Source organism: Lipophrys pholis (genome assembly GCF_963383615.2).
Source record: "Lipophrys pholis genome assembly, chromosome: 1".
Taxonomy (NCBI): Eukaryota; Metazoa; Chordata; class Actinopteri; order Blenniiformes; family Blenniidae; genus Lipophrys; species Lipophrys pholis.
The window spans coordinates 30,061,197-30,088,848 of record NC_137635.1 but is presented as its reverse complement, the minus strand read 5'-3'; the positions used below and the strand labels follow the sequence as shown (position 1 = coordinate 30,088,848).

General features: G+C 43.5%; 1 protein-coding gene across 1 annotated transcript; it reads right to left on the bottom strand.

Moving 5' to 3' along the window:
• Nucleotides 1-2,030: 2,030 nt before the first annotated feature.
• Nucleotides 2,031-25,753, bottom strand: LOC308109923 (E3 ubiquitin-protein ligase RNF31-like; the record flags this gene model as incomplete). The annotated part of the gene is made up of 23 exons (XM_080463794.1): nt 25,520-25,753; nt 24,206-24,352; nt 22,748-22,903; nt 21,763-21,819; nt 19,651-19,852; nt 17,791-17,974; nt 15,699-15,832; nt 15,437-15,609; nt 13,473-13,706; nt 12,960-13,145; nt 12,720-12,875; nt 11,868-12,053; nt 11,556-11,762; nt 11,301-11,474; nt 9,405-9,503; nt 9,239-9,328; nt 8,810-8,924; nt 6,960-7,072; nt 5,829-5,939; nt 5,127-5,175; nt 4,047-4,143; nt 3,075-3,240; nt 2,031-2,081 (listed from the first exon to the last, which is right to left on the bottom strand). Exons 1-23 carry the CDS (start codon nt 25,715-25,717, stop codon nt 2,031-2,033), a joined length of 3,285 nt encoding a protein of 1,094 aa, XP_080319920.1. The 5' UTR covers nt 25,718-25,753.
• Between the last annotated feature and the right edge of the window lie 1,899 nt (nt 25,754-27,652).

The following is a 27,652-nucleotide window of genomic DNA, read 5'->3' as shown; positions in this document are numbered from 1 at the left end:
GGATCAAATGGGCGCACACTTTCTAAATGTCATTCAGGGCATGCCACTCTGTCAGAGTGAGTTTACTCGTCAGAATGTTGAACTGTTTGATCCGACCGACGCAGAGCTCAGCGTGGATCCGGACTCTTGCCACTGCCACAGTCTCAACGAGTTCTGGGAGGTCAAACTGTTCTTTCTACTTCAGGAAGTGGGGCGTGATCAATTCCACACCGTGCTGCGCGAGGGCCTTCTTGTTGGTCCAACCAGAGACATAATAAAGAGTAGACGCCTCATCGACTGCTGCCGCCCACTACAGCGGAGCGTTTACAGGGCGGCCATCTTGGACAGGTAGCAATCGCTCCTGCAGTGCAATACAGATATAGAGGAATGATGTGCTTACACTATTAAAGTTGTCATAAATCACACAATTCTCTCTCATATATATATATATATATATATATATATATATATAGACACACACACATATATATATATATATATATATACTGTATATATATATACAGTGTTGTGCCTGAACGAGTTCAATGAACGTTCGTTCATGAACTCGTTCATATTTTGGGCGAACGTGAACTGAACGTATCATTTATCTGCCTGATGAACGTCACTGTGAGCGGCGCTCGTTCTGGTGTTAGTGAACGGCGCTCTCACAGCCACATTTACGAGCCTTCCAGTTGATAACCCGGCTAAAGCTCACCGTAGGGAAACAGCCAATCTGGCAACAGCAGCCACCAAAGAGTGGCACCGCCGCAAGCATCATCAATATGCGAAGCATCGCGGCAAAAACAAACGGAAGACATCAGCACTACATCCGACTCTGCCTCCACGATTAATACTTCATCTTCGTATGGTTACCGTACTTTCCGCATGCTTTGCACTCTGCAGTGGACGACTCGGCTTTTTAAGGGTTCCCGGGCTTCATGCTGCTGATGCGTTCAGTTTTTTTTTTTATCCTTTTCAAATTTGGTGGCTGCAGCTTATATTCCTGTGCACTCAGTACTCCGGAAATCCTGGTATTTATAAGGATTTTATGAAAAAGTCAGTGATAAGATTTCTATTAAATTGACTATGAATTGAAACAGGTGTGATTTTATGTTACATCTTTATATGCTTTGTTTATATTGAATAAATAAAAAGTTAAAAAAAAAAGACAACCACAACATATTTATTGTATATATATATTTTCTATTTACATTTATTCAGACATGGTACAGAACAAGTCTTCAGGTACCAAAAGGAAACTCATGTTGATGAACTCTCCCAAACTGTCCAGCAAACGTGGCAAAGCAGAAACGTTCCATTGAAAAACACAGCTCAGGTCAAAGGTCAAGACATCCTGATACAATACTCATGTGACATGTGAACATGCACAGTAGTTTATTTTACATGCTGCAAATAATGGAATGTTTGAAAAACAATGAGGGCGGTGCAGGAAAGTCAGGATTCAGAACTCTGAAGCCAAATCTGCCAATTAGAACACGGAGAAGGAAATATGTGGTCAGAAGCTCAAATCTGTGAGCGAATGTGTAAAGAATCACACAGGTCACATGATGAGGTCGTATCAGAGACGTGGGAACAGAAACAATGTTTTGTGTGTTGATCTGCTGGGAAACAGGATTCATTCAATCTGCAGAGAGAGACGTTTACACAAGTCCAGGAATAAATAAAATCCAAACAGTAAACACTTCTGTCGCCTCGTTCCAGTTGTGGAGAGAACGTAGAAGATGCTCCTTCAGGTTCTGGGTTCCTGCTGCATGGATCAGAACCAGAACCAGAACCAGAGTAGGTTCCCCTCAGAGAATTCCACCGAAACAGTCGGCCCTTTGAGGAACACGTCCTTCAGACAGGAGAAGAGCACAAGACCAAGTAAAAGAAAGAAATGAATGTTTCTATGGCCACAGACTTCAAATCTGTGATTGAGAAATGTTTTGCTCGTGTCACTCCAGTCCATCGACGCTCCCTGATCAAAGTCCAGGTCTAGATTTAGTTCCAGCTGCTTCTCTTCTTCTGCAGTTTGCAGGAGCTGCGACGCATCACTTCTTCCGCGGTACTTTGTCTCCCAGAGGAACTTCGTCCCTCAGTTTCTTCAGAGGACACACAGAGGACATGTCATTGGATTAGAATCAATCAATCTGTTGTTTTAGACCACAAGTGTTCAACCTGCGGCTCTGCAGCCGCTCTGCAGCCGCTCTGGAGCCGCTCCACGACGCCTCCACAAACCGTTGCCTGAACAAACCGTAGGTTTTCATTCTACTTTTATTGTTGACGGTTATAACGGCTAAAAGAGCCAGAAAAGATGGGATTATGAATGAATGATGAATTTAACCAAAACACAGAAAACAGTTTGAATTAATGGTTTTTTGTGGGTTATTTTTCTTGATATATATATATATATATATATATATATATCAAGACTCATGTTTTTGGGCTTAGTGTGCAGTTGCACTACAAAATAAAATGTAAAGTGAAAAAACAAAAACTACAGCAAAAACATTATTATCATTATTCATTTTATCATATGCTCTGTGGGATTTCTCTTCTTCTACTCTTATAACTAAAATTGTTGTTTCGGTGTGGAACAAGGACTGACAACATTTCACAGCGTGTGTCGTTATTTTGAATAATTGAGTATAATTGTTTGTGGCAAATAAAAAACTCATTTGCCATGAAAAACAGCTAAAAGGACATTTTAGCAATTTTACCTCTTTTCTAAGCAGATTTTCTATTTTTTTCTTTCATTTTAAAGCTTTTTTTTTTTTTTTTGAAATCCTAGTCATTTTAGAATTTTTCCAATTTTGTGCCTTTTTTCCCTCCAAAAAAGTATTTTTATCTAAGAGATAAAAGTCATTTTGAAAATCATGTATTTTTCTACTTTCTCCATGTACTTGTACTGTATGTCCTTGCTTTATATGGTTGTGTGTCGGCAATCAAGATGAAATAAAAATAACATCAAATGTTTATATAGGTATAATTTTCGGAAAGCTTCATGGAGCCGCCACACACACACACACACACACACACACACACACACACACACACACACACACACACACACACACCCCCCCCCCCCCCCCTACCTGCAGCAGCCTGCTGTAGTAGGTGAAGGCGTCCTCTCCCTCCCTGCGGGCTTCGTCCACCTTGTACCTCCGGCAGGCCAGCAGCAGCTCGTTGGAGCTGTAGAGGGGGGCCGGGTCCACCGAGTGGCTGTTGATCAGGCTGACCAGGTACTCCCGGTAATGTTTCCTGAAACAAGCCAGAGGACAGAGGGTTGCTCACATGTCGGGAGGAGAATCAGGGGTCTTTAGCATCGGGATAGTCCGGGATCGCTTCACTAGGGAGGGAGGGGAGCTGAGAATTTCCACCCCTTCATTTGGTTCAGGAGGCGTTCACGTTCACTTTAGAGAGCGGACCAAACCACCTGGAAAAGGTCACGCAATTACAACAGCTGCTGGTTTGGGGGCGCTGTCACCTGAAACAAACACTGACCAGAGAGGAAGTAAAGAAGAAACACGGCTCATTGATTGGTCCGGACCGAAGTCCTGCCGCTTTAACCCATGGTTGCTAGGCTAGTTAGCTCGTGGCTAATGGGTCGTCACAAACAACTGTGATATATATTCTTCAGACCAGACATCAATGAGAGTCTTCCTCTTTACTTCTTCCTCACTACTCCACGTCTGCCCGCCAGATATTTTCCAACTTTTTCTTTCTGCATCTAATTCTTCTGATTCGCGAGGTTAGCTTTGATTGTTTGCTACCCAGAATGCATTGCGCACTACGTCACCTCCTCTCACCCCGCCCACTAGAAAGATCGTTTCAAAAGGAACCCAGACCGAGGTTTTGAAGAGAACCAGAGATCTCTTGTTTGCTCCGGTTCAGAGTTCCTGGGTGTTTTTACGTCGCTCAAATGAAACAGTTTGTCCCCGAAGAGACTCTGGTCCAGAACAAACAGGGACGTGAACACGCCCTTAGTTTCACCATCAGCACGAGGCGTGTTTGTTTGTTTGTTTGTTTGATCAAAGAAAGAAAGATTCGGAGTAAAGTCAACGTACTCGCATAGTCCAGCGTGTCCAGGCTGAGTCTGAGCTCCGCAGGCGGAATCCGGCTGCTGGCCGCCCTCGTCCTTCTGCTCGATCACTCCACACAGTCCTAAGAGGAGGAAGAGGAGGAGGAGGAGGAAGAGGAGGAGGAGGAGGAAGAGGAGGAGGAGGAGGAGGAGGAAGGACTCAAACACTGAGGAAACAACTGAAACCTGCTCCAGGTCCGACAAGAAGCAGCTTCGTTCACACTGCAGGGAAATGAGACCCAATTCTGATGTTTTGCTCACAGCGACTCGGATCGACCAGTTTTGTGGTCGTGGGAACGCTCCAATCTGATGGTTCTCACCAGACCCAGACCTCCATCATACCTGCTACCAATTCAGATACTTTTCTACATGTGACTGCGCCGGAGGAAACGGCTCCGTCAGAATGTCAGAAGCTGTGCTCTCTTCTTTCCTCTTTCTCTTTCTTCAGAAATCTGAAAACTTTATTGTCATTGCTATAAAACAATGAAACTTTGTCAGTGAAGTCAGACTTCTTCTTCAAGCAGCAGATGAACAGGAAGAAGATCCAATTTGTACAAAACAAATCTTGGATAAATAAATAAAAACAGGTACATTAAACTCCTCGTGTCGTCTAGATTTTGTCGGCTCGTATTTAACAACCACTAGAAAATGAATCTACACGCTGACCTGTGTTGCCAGATATGGCTGGAATCCCCCAAGTGGGCAGCCAAACTCTCTCACCTTTTAACTGTTAATTTTGGGCGTTTATGACGAGTTCTTTATTACACATTTAATAGTTTTATGGTTTTAACATGATTCCTACACAGGCTGAGATTATTTTTATTGCGGTGTTTGGGTTTTACTTTGTTTTGGCTGAAAACAGTGAGTCACATCTGGCAACCCTGGCGCTGAGCGGCGTGTCATGTGTGAATAACGTGCTCGGCGTGAGCTCTCAGCTTTCAACGTAACTTTAATCTCCAAAACAAACTTTTACATTTCACAAAAAACAATCCCTGCTTGTTGACCGACAAGGTCTTTTGCAGGGTAATAATGTGTGTTTGTCAGAATACGGAGGCGTTAGTTCTACCTGTCTGTGTTCCTGGAGGAGGTTCTGTGTTGAAGGCCACACCGTTATTCTGGGAAAAGAGAAGAAGAGGAGAACCCTTCATCAGGGTGACCATGTGACAGGACCACGACGTATTAGAGAGATAAAATAAGCTTTCTCCTTCACGTCACCAGATTCTAACCATTAAATGTTTGGTGACAGAACCTGGAGGTCCAGCGTGCAGATGTATTTAAAAACATTTATTTCCAGTCATTTCCAGGATAATTACTTGCTTAAAGTCGGATTTATACTCTATACGAAAACCATATGTGAAGGCGATGTGGTGGAGGGCAGAGCTCATCTCCTTCTGGGAGGGGAACGTGAGTCTCACTACCAGAGGGAGTGGTTATTTCCCCAGATGATGTCATGAAGGGAAAATCTCTGAATCGCCTTTATGAGCAAACATCGACTCCAAAGTGGAGCAAATGAGGAGGAGAGGACAGACGTTCTTCACTTCTGGGGCTACAGGGACACATTACTGTTAGGAAACCTTTAGAAAGAGAATTTTGCATAATATGGGACCTTTAAGTAGTTTTGAAGTTTTACAGTTGAGTAAAAAGCTTCAGTTGATAATTTAACTACAAGTCTTTTCAAACCCGGCTCCCGATACTTTAACGTCTCTCCCAGTTGGTTTGTTCGATGAGACGTGAGACTAATGGCGACGATGAAGCGCTTGATTTGTACCTGGAGCAAAGCCTGCAGTCTGGACGGCTCCCAGTCCCTCAGGTAGAACAGGCAGTCCCGGGGATGATGGGCGTGCAGTCCCGACACGCTGCACTTGTCCACCGCACACGTCTGGGAGGACAAGGACAGAAAGAAGTATTTAACCCTCCGGACTGAGAGGAGACGCTCACCTGGACGTCCAGGGCCACAGTGGGACCAACGACTGCTTTTATTTTAGTATCAGTTTATCAGCGGCGGCTGGAGGTAAATATCTTAACAGGAGCTCTTCATTATTATTGGATTCCAGCCAATGTTAACTTAATTTAAATACAGCGTGTTAATAAACCACATTACAACAGTCTTGTCTTTTTTAGATTGAGAGAGGCCCTCAGTGATAAAACATTCTAGTTCTTTTAAATAGCTTGTGAATAGAGACACTTATTAAGACTCTTTTATTAACATACTTGTAAACAAATACAAGTAGATGCTTCATTTGTCTCTTCTAGAAAATTAATGTGTTTTGGGGCTGATTTACTTGAAATGACAGTTGGTCTGAATTTAGGAAAAACAAAAGATATATCAGGTATATTTTCAAACAATACATCAATTCATCTTTCAAAACATTTTAGAATGCTTTGAAAAAGACTTAAACAAAGAAGTGCAGAATCAACTGTGTTTTCTTAAACTCTTAGATTTTCAGTCATTAATAAATATGATCATATCTAAATATTTATGAACATTAACAAACCGGGACACTTTTGATAAATTCTGAACACATTTCTGTTTGTGTGCATTTAAAAATAAATATAGTGGAGAAAGTTGAACCTGACCTGCAGCTTTTCAGCCAAATTTCTTCTTTTAAACAGTAAATTAGAAGAGACGTGACAGAGTTAATAATCAGAGACTCACTGCTTGTTGTCTTCATCTACATCTCATAGAAACAAGCAAGAAACAAACCAGAACTGACTTTCAGCCAATCACTGAGCAGCTCTGGACATTTAAAAGCCCAAAGTCTCAACATGAGAATTTCACTGGAATCTTCCACCGGTTCGAACCCCTTTGTGCTGCTGGGCTCATCATCAATCAATCACTCAATCTTAAAGAAAACGTCTCTCATCCTGATGCGGCAGCAGGACGACACGGCGAACTCACGGTGTGGAAGGGGTTGTTGCAGCCGCTGCAGAACTGGTAGCGACACTGCGAGCAGCAGAAGTGCATGCAGCCTCCTTTAGACAGTGCGTACTGGAAGCGACAGTTGGGACAGGCTGGAGGACAGACAGCAGAGCAGAGGAGCAACTGGACATGTACTCAAAACACAGCTTGACCTTTATTAGAGCTGGAAAACAAAAAACCAACCAGATTATCAGATTAGAGATTATTTAAGGACCAGTTTCTGTGTTGACAATGACTGAGCTCAAGTCCTTTTCACAGGAAATGTGACTTGATACTGGACTGAAGTTGAGCCGTCGTTCTGTTCTGTGTTCGATCCTCAGTTGCCCTGATGTGTGGAGACTTTTAACTTTTGTTACATTGAGCCGGAGGAGTGATATAAAGTTGTTTCCCCTCCAGTAGAAAAAGCTTCATTTAGTCTTGGATAGATTCAAAACGAAAGGAAAAAAGAAATGGATTGATGCAAACTTTGTGATTCGAGTCTTGATTTATGAACTTTGCATATACTTTAACGAAACTATCCTTATTTTCATGAAGAGTCGCCGTCTAACAATAATAACAATATTATTTTTCTCCTTTGTGGTCTTCCTCCCTCCTTTTCCCTCGCTTTGTTTAAGTAAGAAACGCTCAGGTTAAATCAGTGACTGATGCTTGATTATGTCGTTGTACCATTCTCTAATGCAGAATAAATAAATGAAATAAAAAATAATTTTCTGTATCGATCTGAATATAACAAGAGTCGATCTTTCACAACGATATCAGAGTGAAAGTGAGACCGCAGATATAAAACATCCAAACGTTCTCACACTTTTTCCATTTAAAAAAACGATTCAGGATTCAGAACACCTGAAACAAAGAAATTCACTTCCTGTTGGATCCTGAGCCGGACAGAGTTCATGTTTTCCTGCTGAACACCATCATTGGTTTAGACTAACGTGCAACACTTTACTTTGAAAAGCTCTGAAGAGAGCATGTTGTCAGGTTTGAGCTGTGTCTGTGAGTATTGACTGTGTATCAGGTGCGTGTCAACTGTGTATCGGGTGTGTACTGAGTGTGTATCGAGTGCGTATCGAGTGTCTATCGAGTGCGTATCGAGTTCGTATCGGGTGTGTGTCAAGTGTGCATTGACTGTGTATCGGGTGTGTATCAAGGGTGTTTCGGGTGTGTACTGAGTGAGTGTCGAGTGTGTATCAAGTGTGTATTGACTGTGTACAGAGTGTAAATCGAGTGTGTATTGACTGTGTATTGGGTGTGTATTGAGTGTGTATCGGGGATGTATTGAGTGTGTATCGGGTGTGTATCGAGTGTGTATTGACTGTGTATCGAGTGTGCATTGACTGTGTATCGAGTGTGTAATGACTGCATATCGAGTGTGTATTCACTGTGTATCGGGTCCTTATCTAGTGTGCATCGAGTGTGTATTGACTGCATATCGAGTGTGTATTCTCTGTGTATCGGGTGTGTATCGAGTGTGTATTGACTGTTTATCGGGTGTGTATCGAGTGTGTAATGACTGCATATCGAGTGTGTATTGACTGTGTATCGGGTCCTTATCTAGTGTGCATCGAGTGTGTATTGACTGCATATCGAGTGTGTATTGACTGTGTATCGGGTGTGTATCGAGTGTGTATTGACTGTTTATCGGGTCCTTATCTAGTGTGCATCGAGTGTGTATTGACTGCATATCGAGTGTGTATTCACTGTGTATCGGGTGCATATCGAGTGTGTATTCACTGTGTATCGGGTGTGTATCGAGTGTGTACTGACTGTTTATCGGGTGCATATCGAGTGTGTATTCACTGTGTATCGGGTGTGTATTGAGTTGTGCTCACTGATGCCGTTGTCTCTCAGGTATCCCGCCAGGCCCTGCCTCTGGTACTCCGGATCGTTCTCTCTCTTCCAGGACTGGTACTGCTCACAGGACAGACCCGCATGCTGCGACTCCCACTGTCGACATTTTATACAGTCACTGTTTTTATCCATATGACTGAAGGTAAATACAGAACTGATAGTAAATACCACTCAAGTTCTCCCTAATTTACTGAACACAGCAGATTTACCTCATCTGCCGACAGTTTCCTGTTTCTGGGTGTTTTTTCCTCTGATTCAGAGGGTCTGGGTGTTTTTTTTTTCTCTGATTCCGGTGGTCTGAGTGTTTTTCTCTCTGATTCATGGAGCTTGGGTTGTTTTTCCTCTGATTCAGAGAATTTGGGTGTCTTTTGAATAGTAGAAAATACCACAGCAGGATTTGAAATACTTACAGGTTTTTTACACTGAGCACAGAAACTGTTTCGACACTGGAAGCAAGTGACCTTCAGCTGATCTCCATCGTAGATGAACCCATATGAGCACTGAAAACAGAGATAAGTCGGACTATCAAACATAAAATATATTTAAAAAAATATATATCATTAACAGTGTACTCACGTGGCAGCACCACAGGAACTTGGGGTCCTTGATCAGAGCCTGCTCCGTCAGCTTCTTGTGGAACAGTTCGTACACTTCAGGCTCCAGACACTCTCGCAGCTGAAGCACAGGAAGCAAAGTGACCGTCACCGTTTCACACCCTCCCTCTGCTTCCTGTGGCCACAATGGCAGTTTGGAGGAAATATAGTCCAATATAACCAAAGTGCCTTTTTCTTTAAAGGTCCCATATTAGGTAAAATTCACTTTCTAATGGTTTATATTAACAGTAATATGTTTCCCCATAGCCTGTACAAAGTCCCAGAAGTGAAGTAAGTTAATGTGTGCTCATATAGGCAGTTCTGATATTTTCTCTTTATGACATCATCTGGGGAAATAACCACTCTGGTAGTGATACTCGCTTTGACCTTCCCACAGGGAGATGAAAACTTACAAACTGTAACAGTTAGCAGGAGCTAGCGTTAGCTATGTGGTAGTAACCGTAACAACACAAACAACCAAACTAAATAAATCTATTCAGAGACAATATTTTTCAATAGACAACTCATTGTCTTCAGGAGCCTTCTTCTCCTTCTGAGTCACATTCTGGTTCAAACTGGTTGAACGACGGCGTTTAAATGAGTCTGGTTCGGTCAGACCTCTTTAAACGAGAGAAACTCAGTGAACCAAATAGTGAAGTGGTCCAGTCGTCTCAGTGGTGAGTCACAGTCTTTTCCGGCCTCCCTGTTCACTGAACAGGTACAGAGGAGCTTCATCCATCCTTAATAGTGACTCCCGTCCTCTATGAGGCGAATTCCAGCTCCTCCCCTCTGGACGAAGGTTCCTGGTCCCACGGCGCAGCACAAAGCGTTTTGAGAACAGCTTTGTTCTTGTCGCCATCCCTGAACTGAATAAGACCCAGTGACACTGCACTTTGTCATTTTTATTCTATGTGTACATTTTTAGTTCTACTAATTATCGTGACTCTTCATTGAATGTTCTTATCCTGGTTTATGTTAGTGACTGTTTTTTTTATCTCTGTAAGGTTTTATTGTGTTTTCTTGTCATCTATTTTTGATCTTCTCTTCATTATTTATTGGTGAATAGTGGAACATTGAGCACTTGTCTTGTTTTCACTGGACCAATTATCTGCTTGTCTGGTTCATCGTGTCTTTATTTGTTATGACGTGCCAAATGATCACAAAATCTATAAAACAAGTCTACCTACGGGTACTAATAAAGTAACCCCGAACCTGAACCTTGAAGCACATTGTACCGGTGTTTCAAATTAACTGGTTTCCCTGTTAAAATGTGACCAACTTCCTTTCGCGTCCGTTGTTGCTGCAAGTAACAGTATATATTAAAATAAGACTCATAAAAGGTATAACACTTGGAAACTTATTTGTAAAAGTTGTTAAACGGCATTTGTCAGGACTGCTACAGATTTCTGTCGGGTTTTTAACGTCTGTTATTAGCAACAACGAGGGACACTAGAAGGGTCACCAGTGAACATGGAAACCACTTAATCTAAAACACTAGAAAGCTCTTCTCCTGAGACGGGCTTGGAGTCGGCGTGGACAGACAGAGACACAGAAACATCCTGTTCTCAGTAGAGCCACTGGAGGGACTTTTAGACTGGAGGAAATTCAGGACCAAGACTGGATTTGTAGAAATTCACTTTGAATAAAACGTTGTTGGATCTCTGACGCCGATAAGAAATTGTTGAAAAACTGTATAATATGGGACCTTTAACATTAAACTGCCCGTTAGATGTGGAGGTTTGAGACCCGTTTTAATCATCGACCACATGACTGAGACCGCTTTCCAAAACCTGGAGTCTATTTCCCATCCCACCGATTGGTGAAACCTTGACTCCTCCTCCTCACCTCAGCAGCCTCCTCTTCGGCGGCTGCAGCTCACCTGGATGTCCAGCGTGGAGAAGTAGCTGTTGAGGTGTTCGGGGTCGTTGATGTCGGGCTCCCAGCAGACCGGACACACCATGTCTCTGATGTGCTTGTCCCTCACGGCGATGGTGAAGTGTTGCTGGAAACACCCGCAGCACACGGAGCACTGGCAGGAGGTCAGAGACTGCATCTGTCCGGGAGCAGAGGGGGACGGAGACAATCAGGAGTTTGTCCTCGCAGTGAATCTGTTGGTATCAACGTGGCTGCACACCTTGCTGTGGGGGAACACGGAGAGGCAGATGGGGCACTCTTTGGCCAGCACTCTCTTGATGAACTCCCTGTCGTGGGACTCTCGCACGGCCTGCACTACGTCCTCCAGGGAGTAGGGGGCGCTGTGCTCCAGCAGCAGCGACAGTGCCAGCTCGCAGCGACCCCAGCTCGGGAGGTCGTACACGGCCAGCAATCGACGACAGATACGCTGAAACAGAAGAAAGAGATGGAGTGACAGACCAACACAAGCAACCCCCCCCCCCACACACACACACCCTACTTAAAGCCACAGTGTTTAACATCAGTGTCTCACCTGCTTGTCGGGGTGATGGATGTCGACAGGAGGCTCAGGCTTCTCGCTCCAGATGCGCTTATGGAAAGGCTCCAGAAGGGGGCGCTGCAGCAAGGCCAGAGCCCCTCTCACCTCACCGCTACTCTGCCTCAAAGCCTCATGAGAGCGAGCGGCATCACTGAAGCCCAGCACACACAGTTCTTTAACCTGAGAGAAGCGGTGAACAAAAGGCATGAATTCTTTCCTCCAAAACATTACGGCTGCATTATACAGACGAGTCACACTTGTTCTTAGTTTTCCGTTTGGTTCATATGAAGACATACCGCAAGTTTACAGACTTGAGTGCACCTGAATATATGCTGCAACCACCAAATTGAAAAAGAACCCAGAATTTTTACATATATCTAAACGAGTTTTAAACACTGCTTCCGTGGTAGAGCCGCACACGGGAGAGAATACACAAACACTGAGTTTTTATCTCTGTTGATTAAGTATTTTATTGGTTAATTCCTGATTGTGATTGTGAGGTGGAAGATTTTCCACGGAGGAGGACGATTGGTCGACCTGAACGCATCACCCATGTACCGGTGGCATGAAGCTCGTTAACCCGTAAAAATACATAAATTAGCTGCGTCATTGTTTGTCCTGAAAATGTTACTTGAGTTTCATTAATAATAATAAAAAATAATAATAACTGATCCAGAAGTGGACCAGCCGTGAATCTGTTCAATCCAGTAACTCGACGCTCCTTTTGAACTGGAGTCTTCTGGTGAGATGTGATGTAAATGTGTGTGTCGTCTGCGTACGCAGGTAACAGATCTCGTTATATCTCCATATAGCACAGGAAGGCATCATCTGCGTTCTATCCGTCACCTTGGCCAGTCTGTCTCTCAGAGCTTGTTTGGCGGCTCGCTCAGTGTCGCCCCCTGCTGTCAGCCAGGCTTGCTTGGCCTCTGCTCGCGACAGCTGCACCACGACCTCCGTTTCTGGAAGCTCTTTTTCCTGGTTTGGAGCATCACATGGCTTGTTCTGTGTCAGAGGACAATCGATCACAATTAGACAAACCTTTGGCTGGATTTCAAACCTGACTTTGGAGCAGAGAGTCGCACTGACCGTGTGAGCTCTCGTGGTCACGTCAGAAACGGTCAGAAGGGAAGTCGTGGCCACCGACATTCGGATCTGGTCCAACAGCAGAGGAAGCTCCGTCTTTAGCCACTTGCAGGGCTGGATGCTGTCGTCCCCCGTCACTCTCATGCTGGTGTACACCTCCTCCGGACTGACGCCTTTCTTCTCCCCATCCTGACACATACGCACTCATATGAGATGACGTGTCGGCGTTGAGCAGCGGCTTTCAAACATTTCACGGTGTGAGAAAATACAGAGCTCCCCACCCCTATAGCTGAGCTGAACCTGATCCTTTTAGATATGGACTTATCACTTATATACTTATTTTAATTAGGAATTCTGAATATATACATTTTCTTTCATTTTATCTAAAAAAAAAGAAAATATTTAGAACTTGCCCCCGTGTACCACTAGAGGGAGCTCATGTAGAACTGCTGGTTTGCACGCCACAGTTTGAGAATCACAGATGTGGAGGTAATACCAGAAGAAAAGGAAACTTGCTCTGATTAGTTGAATCAGCTTCAAGCCTTCCTCCTTCATCATCTTCTGCCTCCAGGAGTCCAGGTCTTTGGGGGCCGGCTCCTTGGATTTGATCGGCAGGGCCGGGACCCGTCTGACGGGCGAGGGTGGGCGGAGCTTGGCGGGAAGAGGGGCGGGTTCTGGACGAGCTAAATCGCACATCTCGCACACCGTGGCAGGAGAGTAGTTCAGGTAGGTGCAGAACTGACACACCCACTGTGAGGAAGACAGGAAACCACAGAGGAGGGAGGAAGAGTTCAGCCGTAGCGTTAAAAAGTAAAAAAAAACCTGGTTCAGAGACAAACTTTTCTCCAAAGTGACGTTCGTGCTCTGATCACAAGTCACGCAGACGACCCGTTTGCTCCAATATATGAAATCAAATTGGTTAGAGACTAAATGTGTCTCACACTACTGGCCCTTTGGCGTTTGTTTGTCTTATTTTAACATCAACTGCTGCTAACGGCTTGTGGCAGAAGTCACTAGTTAACAGGGGCACCAGTTAAACCGAAACACCAGACAGTGAAGTGATTGTATTGATAAACACATATAAATATATACTATTTAATTTATTATTTGAGCTGATATCTACTGCATGTTCGCTCCACATCAGGAGATGCAGATTCTATCGGGGGCGATTACTTGTGCGACGGAGAAAAGCTCGGATGACTCCGCCCACCCTGCAGTGGTACTATTGTAATAGAAAACCAATGAAACTGAGTGGAGCAGAGGCAAGTCCAGTAGGGCTGAGTAGGTACTAGAGGCAAAGCGCCATAAGAAGGCCTGACTCCATCACGTCACATGAAAAATTAAAGGATCTTTTTCTTCTTTCAGGGAGATTTCTGTCAAAGCATCAAAGCATGATGTCTGATTCCAACCGATATCAACGAATATGAGGACAAGAGAGGATAAGTGAGAAAGCTGGAAAGACGTTGACAGGCAGAGTTTAATTAGAGTTGGAACCCCGAGGGATGAACTAGTGCTGCCGATTAATCACTGTTGTTGCGTTGATCACTCACAGCACCCAGCTGGAAACATTTCACCACTTTTGATAGATACTGAGTGCTGCAGGACAGGATCACCTGAAAAGCTGCAGTTATGGAGATAATCTGATCATCCATCATAAAAGTCATGAGCAGGAATATGAAATACCAGTTGCATTGCTAAACGGCACCAGAAACATTAGTTGTTGATTCATGATTGCTGCTCCCCACCACAGTATTGCGACGCAGGATAAAAGGTTGCGACTGTCCGTGGCTCCTCGGCTCTGAATCATATAATTTAGGTCAAAATTGTGCTCCGCAGTCAGGAATTGAAATTCAAGTTATTCTTGACTTGTCGTCGTTCTGTGTAAATGCACCTTTAGTGATTAAAAAATTCTAGTAATAATGTGTTTTATTCTCTATTCAACAGTCGTACCTGTTAGACTTCATTAGAATAATGATTCCTCTCATATATTGACTATAAATTCTTTCTAAAAAATGGAATACTTCATAGCTTTACCCTCCACTACACTCTTTCTGCAGTACTTTGCAAATACTTCCGTTCGCTGCTCCCAGACTTGGTTGTACATATTTAAATTTTAATATTTTACCTCTGCTGTATTACATTTTCTACCATTGAGTGTTTGTCTGTTTTTTTCTGCTGTCACTGAGGTTGCTGTCACAACATTTCACTGCTGCTCACACTGTTTTAACATTCCTACACAGTGACAATAAAAGACTATTCTATTCTATTCTAATGTATTCTATTCTATTCTATTCACTCTTCTCTTTTTGTCACATTTTCTTCTTAACAGATGAAAAGAGGAAATATATGCGAGAAAAAGTGATTCCCAAGACACCCCTAAGTTTCCCAGTTGCTTCCTGCTGCTCTGAATCCCCTTCATGTATTCCTGCGTACCGTGACCTGAACCCAATAGTGACCTTTACTCGTGCAAGCTCACCGACCTGGCTGTCAGGGTCTCCGGGCATGCCCAGTACGGGTGCTGGCGGTCTGGGCGGCGTGATGGGAGGGTGTGACGGGGTGACTGGAGGTCGTGTGGCCAGACGGGGTCTCTCACACACCTCACAGAGGACGCTGCTGGCGGCGTTCACCATGGTGCAGCTCTTACACTGCCACTCTGAGGGAAGAGTCGGTCTCTTCACGTTTGGACCCGATTTATATATTTAAAAACAACAACAAAAAAAAGCAGCATTATGTATTACAGACCTGTGATGGTCGTAGGCTGACTCTCCTCTGTCTTGGAGCCGATGGATTCGAATCGCGGACGCTCGCAGTCTTCACACAACACGTCCTGGATGGGGTTGACTTTAGTGCACTGAAGGCAACGCCACGACGAAGCACTGACACAGAGGAGCCAGAAGAAGGAAGAATAAAGCTCAAATTCTACAATAAATCCTCAAACCAATTACAAATCTGTAAAGAACCAACTCCGCGTGAACTGGATTCCACGTAGGACATAAGTAGAGTTCTCATTATTGAGATTATTGATCTGTGCAGAAGTTATTCCATCATTTCAACCACATCGGTTAGTTATTCATGTGAAACCTTTACGAGATCAAAATAATACAAAGAAAAAGAAAACTGTACCCGACAGAAATATTATGTAACAACAAATAAGTACAAACAAAACATGAACTGTTCTAAAATAAAACTATTGAAATATATTATATGAAAGTCAACAATTCCTCCTCATTTTACTTTAAAATGTCTTTCTATAGTAACCAGTTTACTGCATTTTATTGGACTGATCAGAATTGAAAGAAATAAAGTTGTAAATTAGGATATTTTCAGAAACGCAAATGCCGATTGTGACTGAAAAAGATGATTTTAGTGTCGCTCCACTTCAAATTCAGCAGTTGAAATGTAATCGTTTTTCACTTGATGTGAAAAATACAGTCCAATGCTGTGTGACGTCAAAATATAAATCAGTTTCCTGACTTTTTTCTTTGATGTTTTCTCCTCACAAACATGTGAACCATTTTCGGTTTATTACAATCATGAATATAATTTCTCTAAATGGCAAACTAAAACCAAGCAGCAGCAGAAAATTTTTTATTTTTAGAATAAGAGGCAGATGGTTTTTAAAAAAAATAGCAGTCAAACTAATATTGACTTTAATTTATTTAGTAGAATATGAATTAAAGTTGAGCCTAATTGCTGTTGTGTGTTCACGGAAATGTTTCCAACTAAATGTCCCATATTATACAGCTTTTCAAAAATGTCTTATCTGCATCATTTGTCCAACAACATTTTATTCAAAGTGAATTTCCACAAATCCAGTCTTGGTCCTGAATTCCCCTCTCGTGGCTCCACTGAGAACAGGATGCTTCTGTGTCTGTGTCTGTCCACGCCGACTCCAGGCCCGTCTCAGGAGAAGAGCGTTCCGGTGTTTCAGATTAAGTGGTTTCCCAGTTAACTGGCGGCCCTTTAGCGTCCCTTGTTGCTGCTAATAAGACGTTAAAAACCCGACAGAAATCTATAGCCGTCCTGACCAATGGCGTTTAACAACATTTACAATGAAGTGTCGTAGCTTTTGTGAGTCTCTTTTTAATATCTGCAGTTACTCGCGGCAACGAAGGACGCTAAAGGAAGTTGGTCACCATTTAGCAGGGAAACCACTTAATTTGAAACACCGGCACAATGCTCTAATATTTACAGGGAACTTATCGCTATGACTCATATAAAGGCAGTCGTTGAACCAGTTTGAACCAGAGTGTGACCCAGAAGGAGAAGAAGGCTCCTGAAGATAATGAGTTAAAAATATTGTGTCTGAATAAGTTACTTACTTCGGTCGTTTGTGTTGTTATAGTTACTACCATGTAGCTAATGCTAATTCCTTCCAACTGTTACGGTTTTTCATATTATACTGAATTTATTCAGTATATTGGTAAAGCAGAGCTCCACTACCAGAGGGAGTGGTCATTTCCCTGCATGACATCATGAAGGGAAATTCTCAGATTGTCCTCTATGAGCACACCTTCACTGAAAAGTGGAACAAGCAAGTGAGAGAGACTTTCTTCATCCTGGGGCCTCGTACAAAGGCTATGGGGATGTTACTGTTATTAACCCTTTATGCAGTGAATTTTGCATCACAAGGGACCTTTTAAAAGGAACGACATAATATGTACTCACTGTTAAGACAGAATCATTTTTTAACCAATGAGACGACAGTTTCAGCTCAGCTTGAGTTTAAGACCCCCATTCATGGAGGGATTTTTCTTTGTTTCTTGCTTGATCAAAGTTTCTTTCTTACAACAATAGCATCTTGAACAATATCACACATGCTGCAGGTCCCGACCTGTGGCTGCTCTTGCTTTTAGCTGATGAAGATGATGAGGATGAGGATGAGGAGACGGCGGTCCGGCGATGCTCGGCCCTCTCGGGGGACGAGTGGAACAGTCGGTCACACTCTGAGCAGAAGCCCTGCAGGCAGGTGAGGCAGTGAGCCGAGATACGGAAGATCCCACAGATACTGCAGTTCTCTGAAACAAAGAAAACAACAACAACAACAACAATAAGCTCAGCTCAGTCTTTAAACACAACCTGTGAAACACTGCCGCAATGTGCCGAATACTGTTCTCACATTATCATGCATTTTTATGTTTGTTAATCTCTACATCAATGAAGGGAAGATCAAGTAGCACCATTAATTTGCACAAGGCAAATTACAGCGCTTTACAAAGAAATAAAAGAAATGTAGTAAAACTGGGGTTCTCAAAGTTTTCATAGCTGAAGGCCAATATAGGAACCCAACATTGGACTGAGGGCCGGCAAAGAAAAATTCATGGAAAAATCTGACAAAAATCTCATTTGTAAACATTTGAATGACCAGGTTCCATCTCTATTTACAGTTATTGGTGTGCCCTCAGTAATGTGCAATAAATTCCTTTTAATTATTAAATGAGGCCAAACCTGGAAAAACTTGGGTTTTCTGTTCTCGACAGTAAAATTTAGGATATAACAGTCCTTGTGCTTGTTTGTTGTGCTGCAAGCATTTTACGCTTTTTTTTTTGTTTATTTCAGACGTGAACCAGTGTGCAAGTGAATACACAGTGATACAGATACAGCACAAATATATACATGCACATACATATGAACTTTTTGTTGATAATCTATATGAATAATCAAATTTGGATTTTATGAAAATATATTTCATACACGAGTCGTATTTCTGGTTGAACGTGGCTGAAAAACAGGTAGAAGGTAGTTAAAGTTATTTAATCTTTCTTGGAATATCTTATGGTCACATCAGCATTTACTTATATGGTCTTTGATTTTCCAACAAAACACACGACATGTAAAGGAAACAAACAGGCCGCAGCAGCAGCCACCACCCTAAATATTCAACACCGTCTGAATTCTATCGAAGGTTGTCTTTGGTCAGAAGACCATGACATCAGCAGTCCTTGAACCGGTCTCACTGTGCGACGTAGGATCACCCATTTACAGCCAAAGACCAAAGATTCTCCCACGACTGCTCTTTCGTCCGCGACGGCCCAAAATCACAGTGTGTAGCGGCTTTTAAGTGATTAATAGATGCTTTTAAACATCTCACACACTGGCTCAACTTCATTTTACGCTTTTCCCATGTTGGTATTTGTCGTCTCAAATCACTGAGAAACTTTCCGTCCTCTGGTCAGAGAGTCACACGCCGCGCTGAACCAGGGCTGAACGGACCCGCTCTGCGCTTCCAACATAGAAATAATACATTTCTACATGAGCGGAGGAAGAACTTCACTGCATCACTTAAACATGGAATTAGTACAAGCAGGAAAAAAAGAAAGAAATCGAGCCAACAAGTACTTTCTATTGGTCCTACCAAATGAGAGATATTCTCAAAAAAAAAAAAAAAAAAATCCCATTTTATGATTTTCACTTTAAATTCTGATGTGTAGAGTTTAGAGACATTTTTCTTGCTCCGTCTCCAGAGGTTTTTCTGTTGTACTGTAGCAGCTTTCTGTTGTCATACATTGCCATCTAGTGGTCACAGATGTATGTGCGTCTATATTTTCATTCCAGTCGTTTCTTAATATTAATTGCATGACCAGCCAAACAGTTCAGCACATCTTTCTTCAGTATCTATTTGAAAAGCGTCTTGATCTGAGGGGAACGGAACAACAAATCTGCCCTCGGGCCCTGGAAGAGGCCATGACCTCACCTGACTGTTTCTTTGAGGAGGTGGAGAAGACCTGGATGGAGCGGGGGCTCCGCTGGTGGGCGGCCAGAGAGTGGCCGTGGCCGCCCTCCCTGGACGAGCGGTGGTGGACGGGGAAGGCCAGAGACTTGGTCTGACCGTCCTGATGACACCAGGAGGAGGACGAGGAGAGGAAGAAGGCCGCGTCAGTGTTCAGACCGACGTCCTGGGAGGGGACGGCAACAAACAGCGGGACTCAAGACTGGAGCTCTTCAGAATAAAACGTGAAGGACGGTTCATTCAATCTAAAACACAGCACGCCAGTTGTCTTCTGACAGAAAACTTTGTTCGCCAACGAAGGGTAGGCGACTAACGAAGTTGGCTGAGAAGGTTGTTTTCGTCTGCATGTATTTGTTTTTTGGTTTGTTTGTATGTATGTATTTGACCAACTTTTCGCAAAAACTCCTCACCCGATTTGCATGAAATTTTAAGGGATGATTTGTCATCATCAAAGGACCAACCCATTAGATTTTGAGACGTTAACGGCAAACTGTTTCCGAATAAATCCCCAAAAACTGCAACAAAAAAAAGTTCCATATGAAGAGGATGGGAGAGGCACCTCATGGAGACGCTGTTGCCATGGAGACGCTCTCCGCTCAGTGTTTCACACACAATGATGTTGCTACCTGACAGGCTAGTTAGCATCGATACGAGCTAACGGCTAACATGCTAGTGATGTTAACTCGGTTCAGCAAACAAATCTGGCGTTGGCGAAAGTCTGCGTTCTACCGAGTGTAGCTCTAGTTTTGTAATGCTTTACATGTTATAAGTTATTAGCGTTTCTTTTTTAACACATGTTGATTGATTTTTAGTTTACAGTTAGAATACTTTTGGTAAATCAATCCACAAAATAGATATATAACCTGAATAACACCCTGACAAGTTCTCACATGACACCCAAAACACCCAACAGACAGACAATAAGAATAGAATAAAAAAAGAGAAAGTAGTGCCCATAATGGGCAATACAAAACTAAAAATTACAAACCGAAAAACAAAACAAGACAAAAGTGTGCATCTCCATCGCAGCCCACAGGCTGATACTATGACTTCCTCTTATCGAGGTAACTTCGGGATTAACCCTGGGTTTTCCGTACTACGACGCTGGTTCACTTCTCACCGGGATCAATTTACCGTGGTAACTTACTCTGAACGTCTATCCTGCTCCGGAGCAGGTTATGTTCTGGATAAGATCACAGTGAGCTCCGCCTCCTGACCAATCAGATCTCTTGGAAGATGAGCCGCCCATTCGTTAAGTATTTTTATTATTGAATTACATAAAATAAAGGACTCACTGAAAATATGTCATAACCCACAGCCGACACAGCGACCTGTCTGGGTAGAACCAGCCAATCAGTGTGATCCTGTGCAAGTCTGTGATTGGTTGGTTTAGTGGCACATTTGCAGTTTTTTTTTTGTTTCTTTCTGTGCTCAAAATTTCCCACTGCGCCACAAATATTATTCCCTCCTTCTCTGCAACGGGGCGTTTGTCACCCCCCTCTGGCTGTGTAGGATATTAAAAATCCTGATTGCTCCTGCTCCTTCGCCCTCGACAAGGCGTCTGCTGCTCTAAATGCGCCTCACTTGAGGACAGTGGGGCAAATAAGTAGTGTTTTCTTACCTCTTAATGAGAAATGTCGGGCCAAAGCGGTCAAAACATGGAGAAATAACACATTTTCATCTTATTCACGACTTTCCAGGAGCCAATTTTCTCACATCAGACTTGCATTATTTCTTATTTTTTATGATTGTGGGTTGTAACAGTTTGAAAATGATATCTTATGCAGTAACACTTCTTATCAAAACACTTTCTATTGTGTTGAATTCTATTATTCTTAGACTAAAAGTTAAAACTTACTCAATGACAGATTGTTTTGACGAAAAAAAGCAACATGAGCATCTTTTGTTTTAGTCTAATTTTAGTCTCTGCAGGACGTTGTGAGTACTGCAGAGCGGTAAGCTTGTTGTTTAGGTTTCGACCTGAACGCCACAGAACGCCCAGCTTTACCTTTCAGTTACTCTGCTTGGACCAAACACGTGAGGACGGGGACGTGGCGGCAGGGGGAAGGACTGTACCTTGTGTCTCAGCGTGGGGATGATTCTCTCGTAGAACTCCGGGTGGGAGTGGGCCTCCTGCCGTCAAACAAACAATATACTATCAAGACTTTATATTTCATCACAAAGCAGATATGTTGCTCTTGTTTTGATGACCAAAAGGTTCAATTCAAGATTTCTTCTTTTAAATTCAGAGGCAAAATCTTAAAGTAAGTTTCTTTTGTCCTCTTAGTCTTCAGGCTGATTGATTCATCCTCCATAACAAGAAGAAAGTTCAGCACTTCGGGGTCCTGCTCAACAAAAATTACGTCATTTTCTTCATCCAGCTCCTTCTGGACGAAGAAATATGGTTTGGCTGTTCCAACCGTCCTGGTAGAACTATGTGGGTACTGCACTGCTGAAACTTCTGCACGGGCAGGAGAGTTCATACTCCGGGAAGAAGCTGTGGAACTCGTAGGCCACGCCCCCTCATGGCAGCCACACGTCTGTGAAGCGGCGTTTTAAGAGGTTATTTCTCACCTCCAATATTTTCAGAAATACATTTCGCTGAACTGTTTCACTAATAAAAGAGAAAGTTTTCGTCTGAGCCGCCATGTTGGTCTGGTTTTACCTGTAGGAGGTGACAGCTTTGAGTGATGCGTTCAGGTGCATCACGTAAAGCCGCCTTCCGACAGGCTAACGAGCAGCATGGGTCTTACCGTAGCGAGGTTACAAGCTAAACATGATTAAAATATGACTAATAGGCATTAGTGAGCTGGAACACGCATACGCAGCACACAGCAGTGGAGCTCCTACATAGTTCTACCAGGACGGTTGGAACAGCCGAACCAAATTTCTTCGGCCAGAAGGAGCTGGATGAAGAAAATTACGTCATTTTGTTGAGCAGGACCCTGAAGTGCCGAACTTTCTTCTTGTTCTTATGGAGGATGAATCGGCCTGAAGAAGAAGCAGAAGAAGAAGAAGAAGAAGAAGAACAACAACTCCTCTCAGTCCGGCATTTAATCACCTTAATCAGCATTTCCAGCTCCATTCTCAGGCTCATCACCTCCAGCGTCACGGCCGCCACTTTGCCCACGTCGGGGTCGGTGACGTCGTCGGGGAAACTGAGGCCGTCCTGCTGCTGGTTGGAGTAACCATAGAGACACAGCACCGCCCGGCCGCCCTGCACCCGACAACAACCCCACCTTCATGTCACTTCGTATAATTCAAACACACACACACACACACCCACACACACACACACACACACACACGCACACGCACACACACACGGCCGTGTTTCCTGAACAGGCAGCAGGATACCTGTATGGCGTATTTTATCTAGACTGTGTATTTTACCTGGATGGTGTATTTTACCTGGACTGTGTATTTTACCTGGTTGGTGTATTTTACCTGGACTGTGTATTTTACCTGGTTGGTGTATTTTACCTAGACTGTGTATTTTACCTGGACGGCGTATTTTACCTGGACTGTGTATTTTACCTGGATGGTGTATTTTACCTGGATGGCGTATTATACCTGGATGGCATATTTTACCTGGATGGTGTATTTTACCTAGACTGTGTATTTTATCTAGACTGTGTATTTTACCTGGACTGTGTATTTTACCTAGACTGTGTATTTTACCTGGACGGCGTATTTTACCTAGACTGCATTTTACCTGGACTGTGTATTTTACCTGGACGGCGTATTTTACCTAGACTGTGTATTTTATCTAGACTGTGTATTTTACCTGGACTGTGTATTTTACCTAGACTGTGTATTTTATCTAGACTGTGTATTTTACCTGGACTGTGTATTTTACCTGGACGGCGTATTTTACCTGGACGGCGTATTTTACCTAGACTGCATTTTACCTGGACTGTGTATTTTACCTGGATGGCGTATTTTACCTGGATGGTGTATTTTACCTGGACTGTGTATTTTACCTGGATGGCGTATTTTACCTGGACGGCGTATTTTAACTGGATGGCATATTTTACCTGGACGGCGTATTTTACCTGGACTGTGTATTTTACCTGGACTGTGTATTTTACCTGGACGGCGTATTTTACCTAGACTGCATTTTACCTGGATGGCGTATTTTACCTGGATGGTGTGTTTTACCTGGACTGTGTATTTTACCTGGATGGCGTATTTTACCTGGACTGTGTATTTTACCTGGATGGCATATTTTACCTAGACTGTGTATTTTACCTGGACGGCGTATTTTACCTGGACTGTGTATTTTACCTGGACTGTCTATTTTACCTGGACGGCGTATTTTACCTAGACTGCATTTTACCTGGATGGCGTATTTTACCTGGATGGTGTGTTTTACCTATACTGTGTATTTTACCTGGATGGCGTATTTTACCTGGACGGTGTATTTTACCTGGACGGTGTATTTTACCCAGACTGTGTACTTTACCTGGATGGTGTATTTTACCTGGACGGTGTATTTTACCTGGACGGTGTATTGTACCTGGATGGCATCCACCGTGGCCCGGAACACCGGGTTGTTGTGCTTCACCGTCCTCCAGTACTTGGGCCTGTTGGGATTAGTGAGGTTGCAGCCGTACTTCTCCAGGATGTTCAGCGCCGTGGACAAGCGCTGGAGGGACGCCAGCGTCTGCAGCAGAACCACAAGGGAGGAAGACTTGGCTTTCAGCCACCAGCTCCAGCTGAGCCACAAGGAAACTCATCTTATCTAATAGTCGATGAGTTCAACTGTTACAGGTTTTATTAGGACGTTTGTCTCCAGCTGAGCCACAGATTCAGGTTTTATTAACGCAAAACGTGGACTGGACTTCCTGTGGGTGGAACAGGAGCAGGAGAAAAACATACCCGGTGGGTCAGAACTCTCAATTAAAGCCTAATGAAAAAAAACTATCTAAAAAAGAATAATAAAAATAAATAAATAAAATACACAAACTACTCAAATGACTATAAGTTATAATAACAAGTCAAAGGGTTTTTATTGGAATTGATAAAAACTACTAAATTATTTCCATATACCTTATAATTAAATTGTGATGCACAGTTTATATTTCTCATTTCATTTTGTTCTATTCTTTTTTATGATTAATCGGTCTGTGATAACTTATATTGGGATCTATATATACATTTGTGATAAATTATTTTGTGCAATAGATTTATATAAGTAGAACTTGTATTTATATATTTATTCAAAATTTATATTGTAGTTTTGTTTTTAATTGTTCACTATAATGTCACTATTTCATATTTTTTATACTTATTTTTAATTTTTTTATGAGGACCACAATGGAAATAAGTCCTATTTATGACTTTTTTGTGGCATCCTCAGGTTTTTACACGTCATCAAACATATATTTGTATGTTTTATTTTGTATGCATATGTAGACAATCTAAATAAATTCAGTCATACATTCAATAATAAAAAAAAACAACTGCGAAAATAGTTAAATTCAAACATAGTTGCTGGGTTAGGGAAGGAAATTAGGTAAAGAAAAAAAGAAAAGATAAAAAATGAAAAAATAAGAAAACAAATTGTGAAAATAAGAAAAAATGAAAAAAGAAAAGAAGTAAAAAAAAAGAAAAAGAAGGGAAAAGGAGGAACAAAGATGTAGCAGGATAAATCCGCCTTAATAACTGCTCAGTCGTCTTGTTCCAACTTTGAGATGCTCGAACTTTGTGACTCTGTTACAGTAAAATCGGCCTCGACTACGTGATATTTCAGATATTTCAGAGTTACTTCATCGGAGTGTGAACGTGGTAAAAACATCTTCCATACTTCCCGCCCTGGTTTTCCTCTCACCTCCTTCCTGTTGCTCCCGTAGCTGTTCTCCATGACCATGGTCTCCGCGGCGATGTGGCAGTACTTGGAGCAAGGCGGCAGCGGCAGGTTGGCCATGGCCATCACCCCGGCTCGCACCTCCACCACTCTCCCACCGGAGTACAGGCACACCTCCGCCCGGCTGCGCACATCCTGCAGCTGCTCCGACAGAGACGGCATCGCCTCCACCCACAACGCTCCGCCAGCAGCAACGCCAGGCCCCTGGAGGGAGGCCAAGGACGTAAACATCAACATAGTTTACGTTTTGGTTTGTTGTGATGGGGGAGGGGTTCTCAAGATCAAACAAACACGTCAGAGACACCGCCTGGTTTACTTCACTCGGGTTCAACACGACCAGGCAGCGTCAGCCACAGCATTAGGACTACCCACAGGTGGAATCATTTCCCCACGTGATGTCATGAAGGGAAAAATCTCTCATTCTCCTGTACGAGCACACGTTCACTAAAAAGTGCAGGAAGTGAGGGAGAGGACAGAGTCTCTTCACTTCTGGGTCCTCATAACTATGTCACCGGCAGAAAACCATTAGAAGGTGAATTCTGCATCAGATGGGACCTTTAAGAGGAGGAAACCTGCAGAACCAGACTCAGTGAGCATCAGAACTGGACCTGGTGGTCTGGTGAACCCTGTTTTTCATCACAGGGTGTGTATTCGGTTCATCAATGGTACTTTGAAAAGTCCCACAAGAAGAAGCCTTCGTTTTAGACACAAGAGCAGCTGATGTCCGTGACATTCAGGAGGATTCTACCACAAAGACAAAGTACTGAGGGAACAGTTTGAGAAAAAAAACAAGTTGGTCTCCAAAGTCCTCAGATCTCATTCGATATGGAGCAGCAGGTAGAAGTGATGAAGGAAAACAGCTTCCAGGACTATAAAGACCTGCTGTCAACATGCCAGAGGTGCTGGTAGGTGTGTGGTGGAGCATGCAGGTCGGTGTGGTGGAGCCTGCAGGTTGGTGTGTGATGGAGCCTGCAGGTTGGTGTGTGATGGAGCCTGCAGGTTGGTGTGTGATGGAGCCTGCACTTCGGTGTGTGATGGAGCCTGCAGGTTGGTGTGTGGTGGAGCCTGCAGGTTGGTGTGATGGAGCCTGCAGGTTGGTGTGATGGAGCCTGCAGGTTGGTGTGTGTTGGAGCCTGCAGGTTGGTGTGATGGAGCCTGCAGGTTGGTGTGATGGAGCCTGCAGGTTGGTGTGTGTTGGAGCCTGCAGGTTGGTGTGATGGAGCCTGCAGGTTGGTGTGATGGAGCCTGCAGGTTGGTGTGTGTTGGAGCCTGCAGGTTGGTGTGTGGTGGAGCCTGCAGGTTGGTGTGTGGTGAAGCCTGCAGGTTGGTGTGTGGTGGAGCCTGCAAGTTGGTGTGATGGAGCCTTCAGGTTGGTGTGATGGAGCCTGCAGCATCGGTGCAACGCTTCCGCAGAAACGTGCAGCGCACGCCAAAGGTGTGAGCAAGCAGGTCGGTGTGAGTTGTTGTGAGGTGTGTTGTTGTGAGGTGTGTTGTTGTGAGGTGTGTGTTGTTGTGAGGTGCGGGTGACAGCTTCCTACCTCAGCAGTCTTCAGTCGGCGGCTCCGATTCAGACGGTCAGTAAATGATGGGTGTTACACCTTTAACGCTCCGCCGCTGCAGTCAGTCCTCCTGTGAGCTCATGATGCTGCGGTGCGGCGCGACACACACACACACACACACACACACACACACACACACACACACACACACACACACACACACACACACACACACACACACACACACACACACACACACACACACACACACACACACACACACACACACGCAACCTGACTGGAGCAAAACATGGACGCAGTGCGCGTCACGTCACTCGCGTCTTCCAAAGCGCCGCGCGCTGATTGGCTTGTAGGTGTTATAGAAAGAAATGACCTCCGAGTAATTGACGGCCGTTTCCGGTTTGTAAAGCTCAGCAGAGGGGAGTCAAATAACCAAAGAATTGTTCTACCGAACGACACTCATGGCTCATATTTAAAAAAATAAATAATATAAAGCCAAATACTGTTTGGAATATAAACATTCACTGTGTGCCTTAACAGTAACACGAAATAACCTTTAGCTGCTCGGCTTGCTATT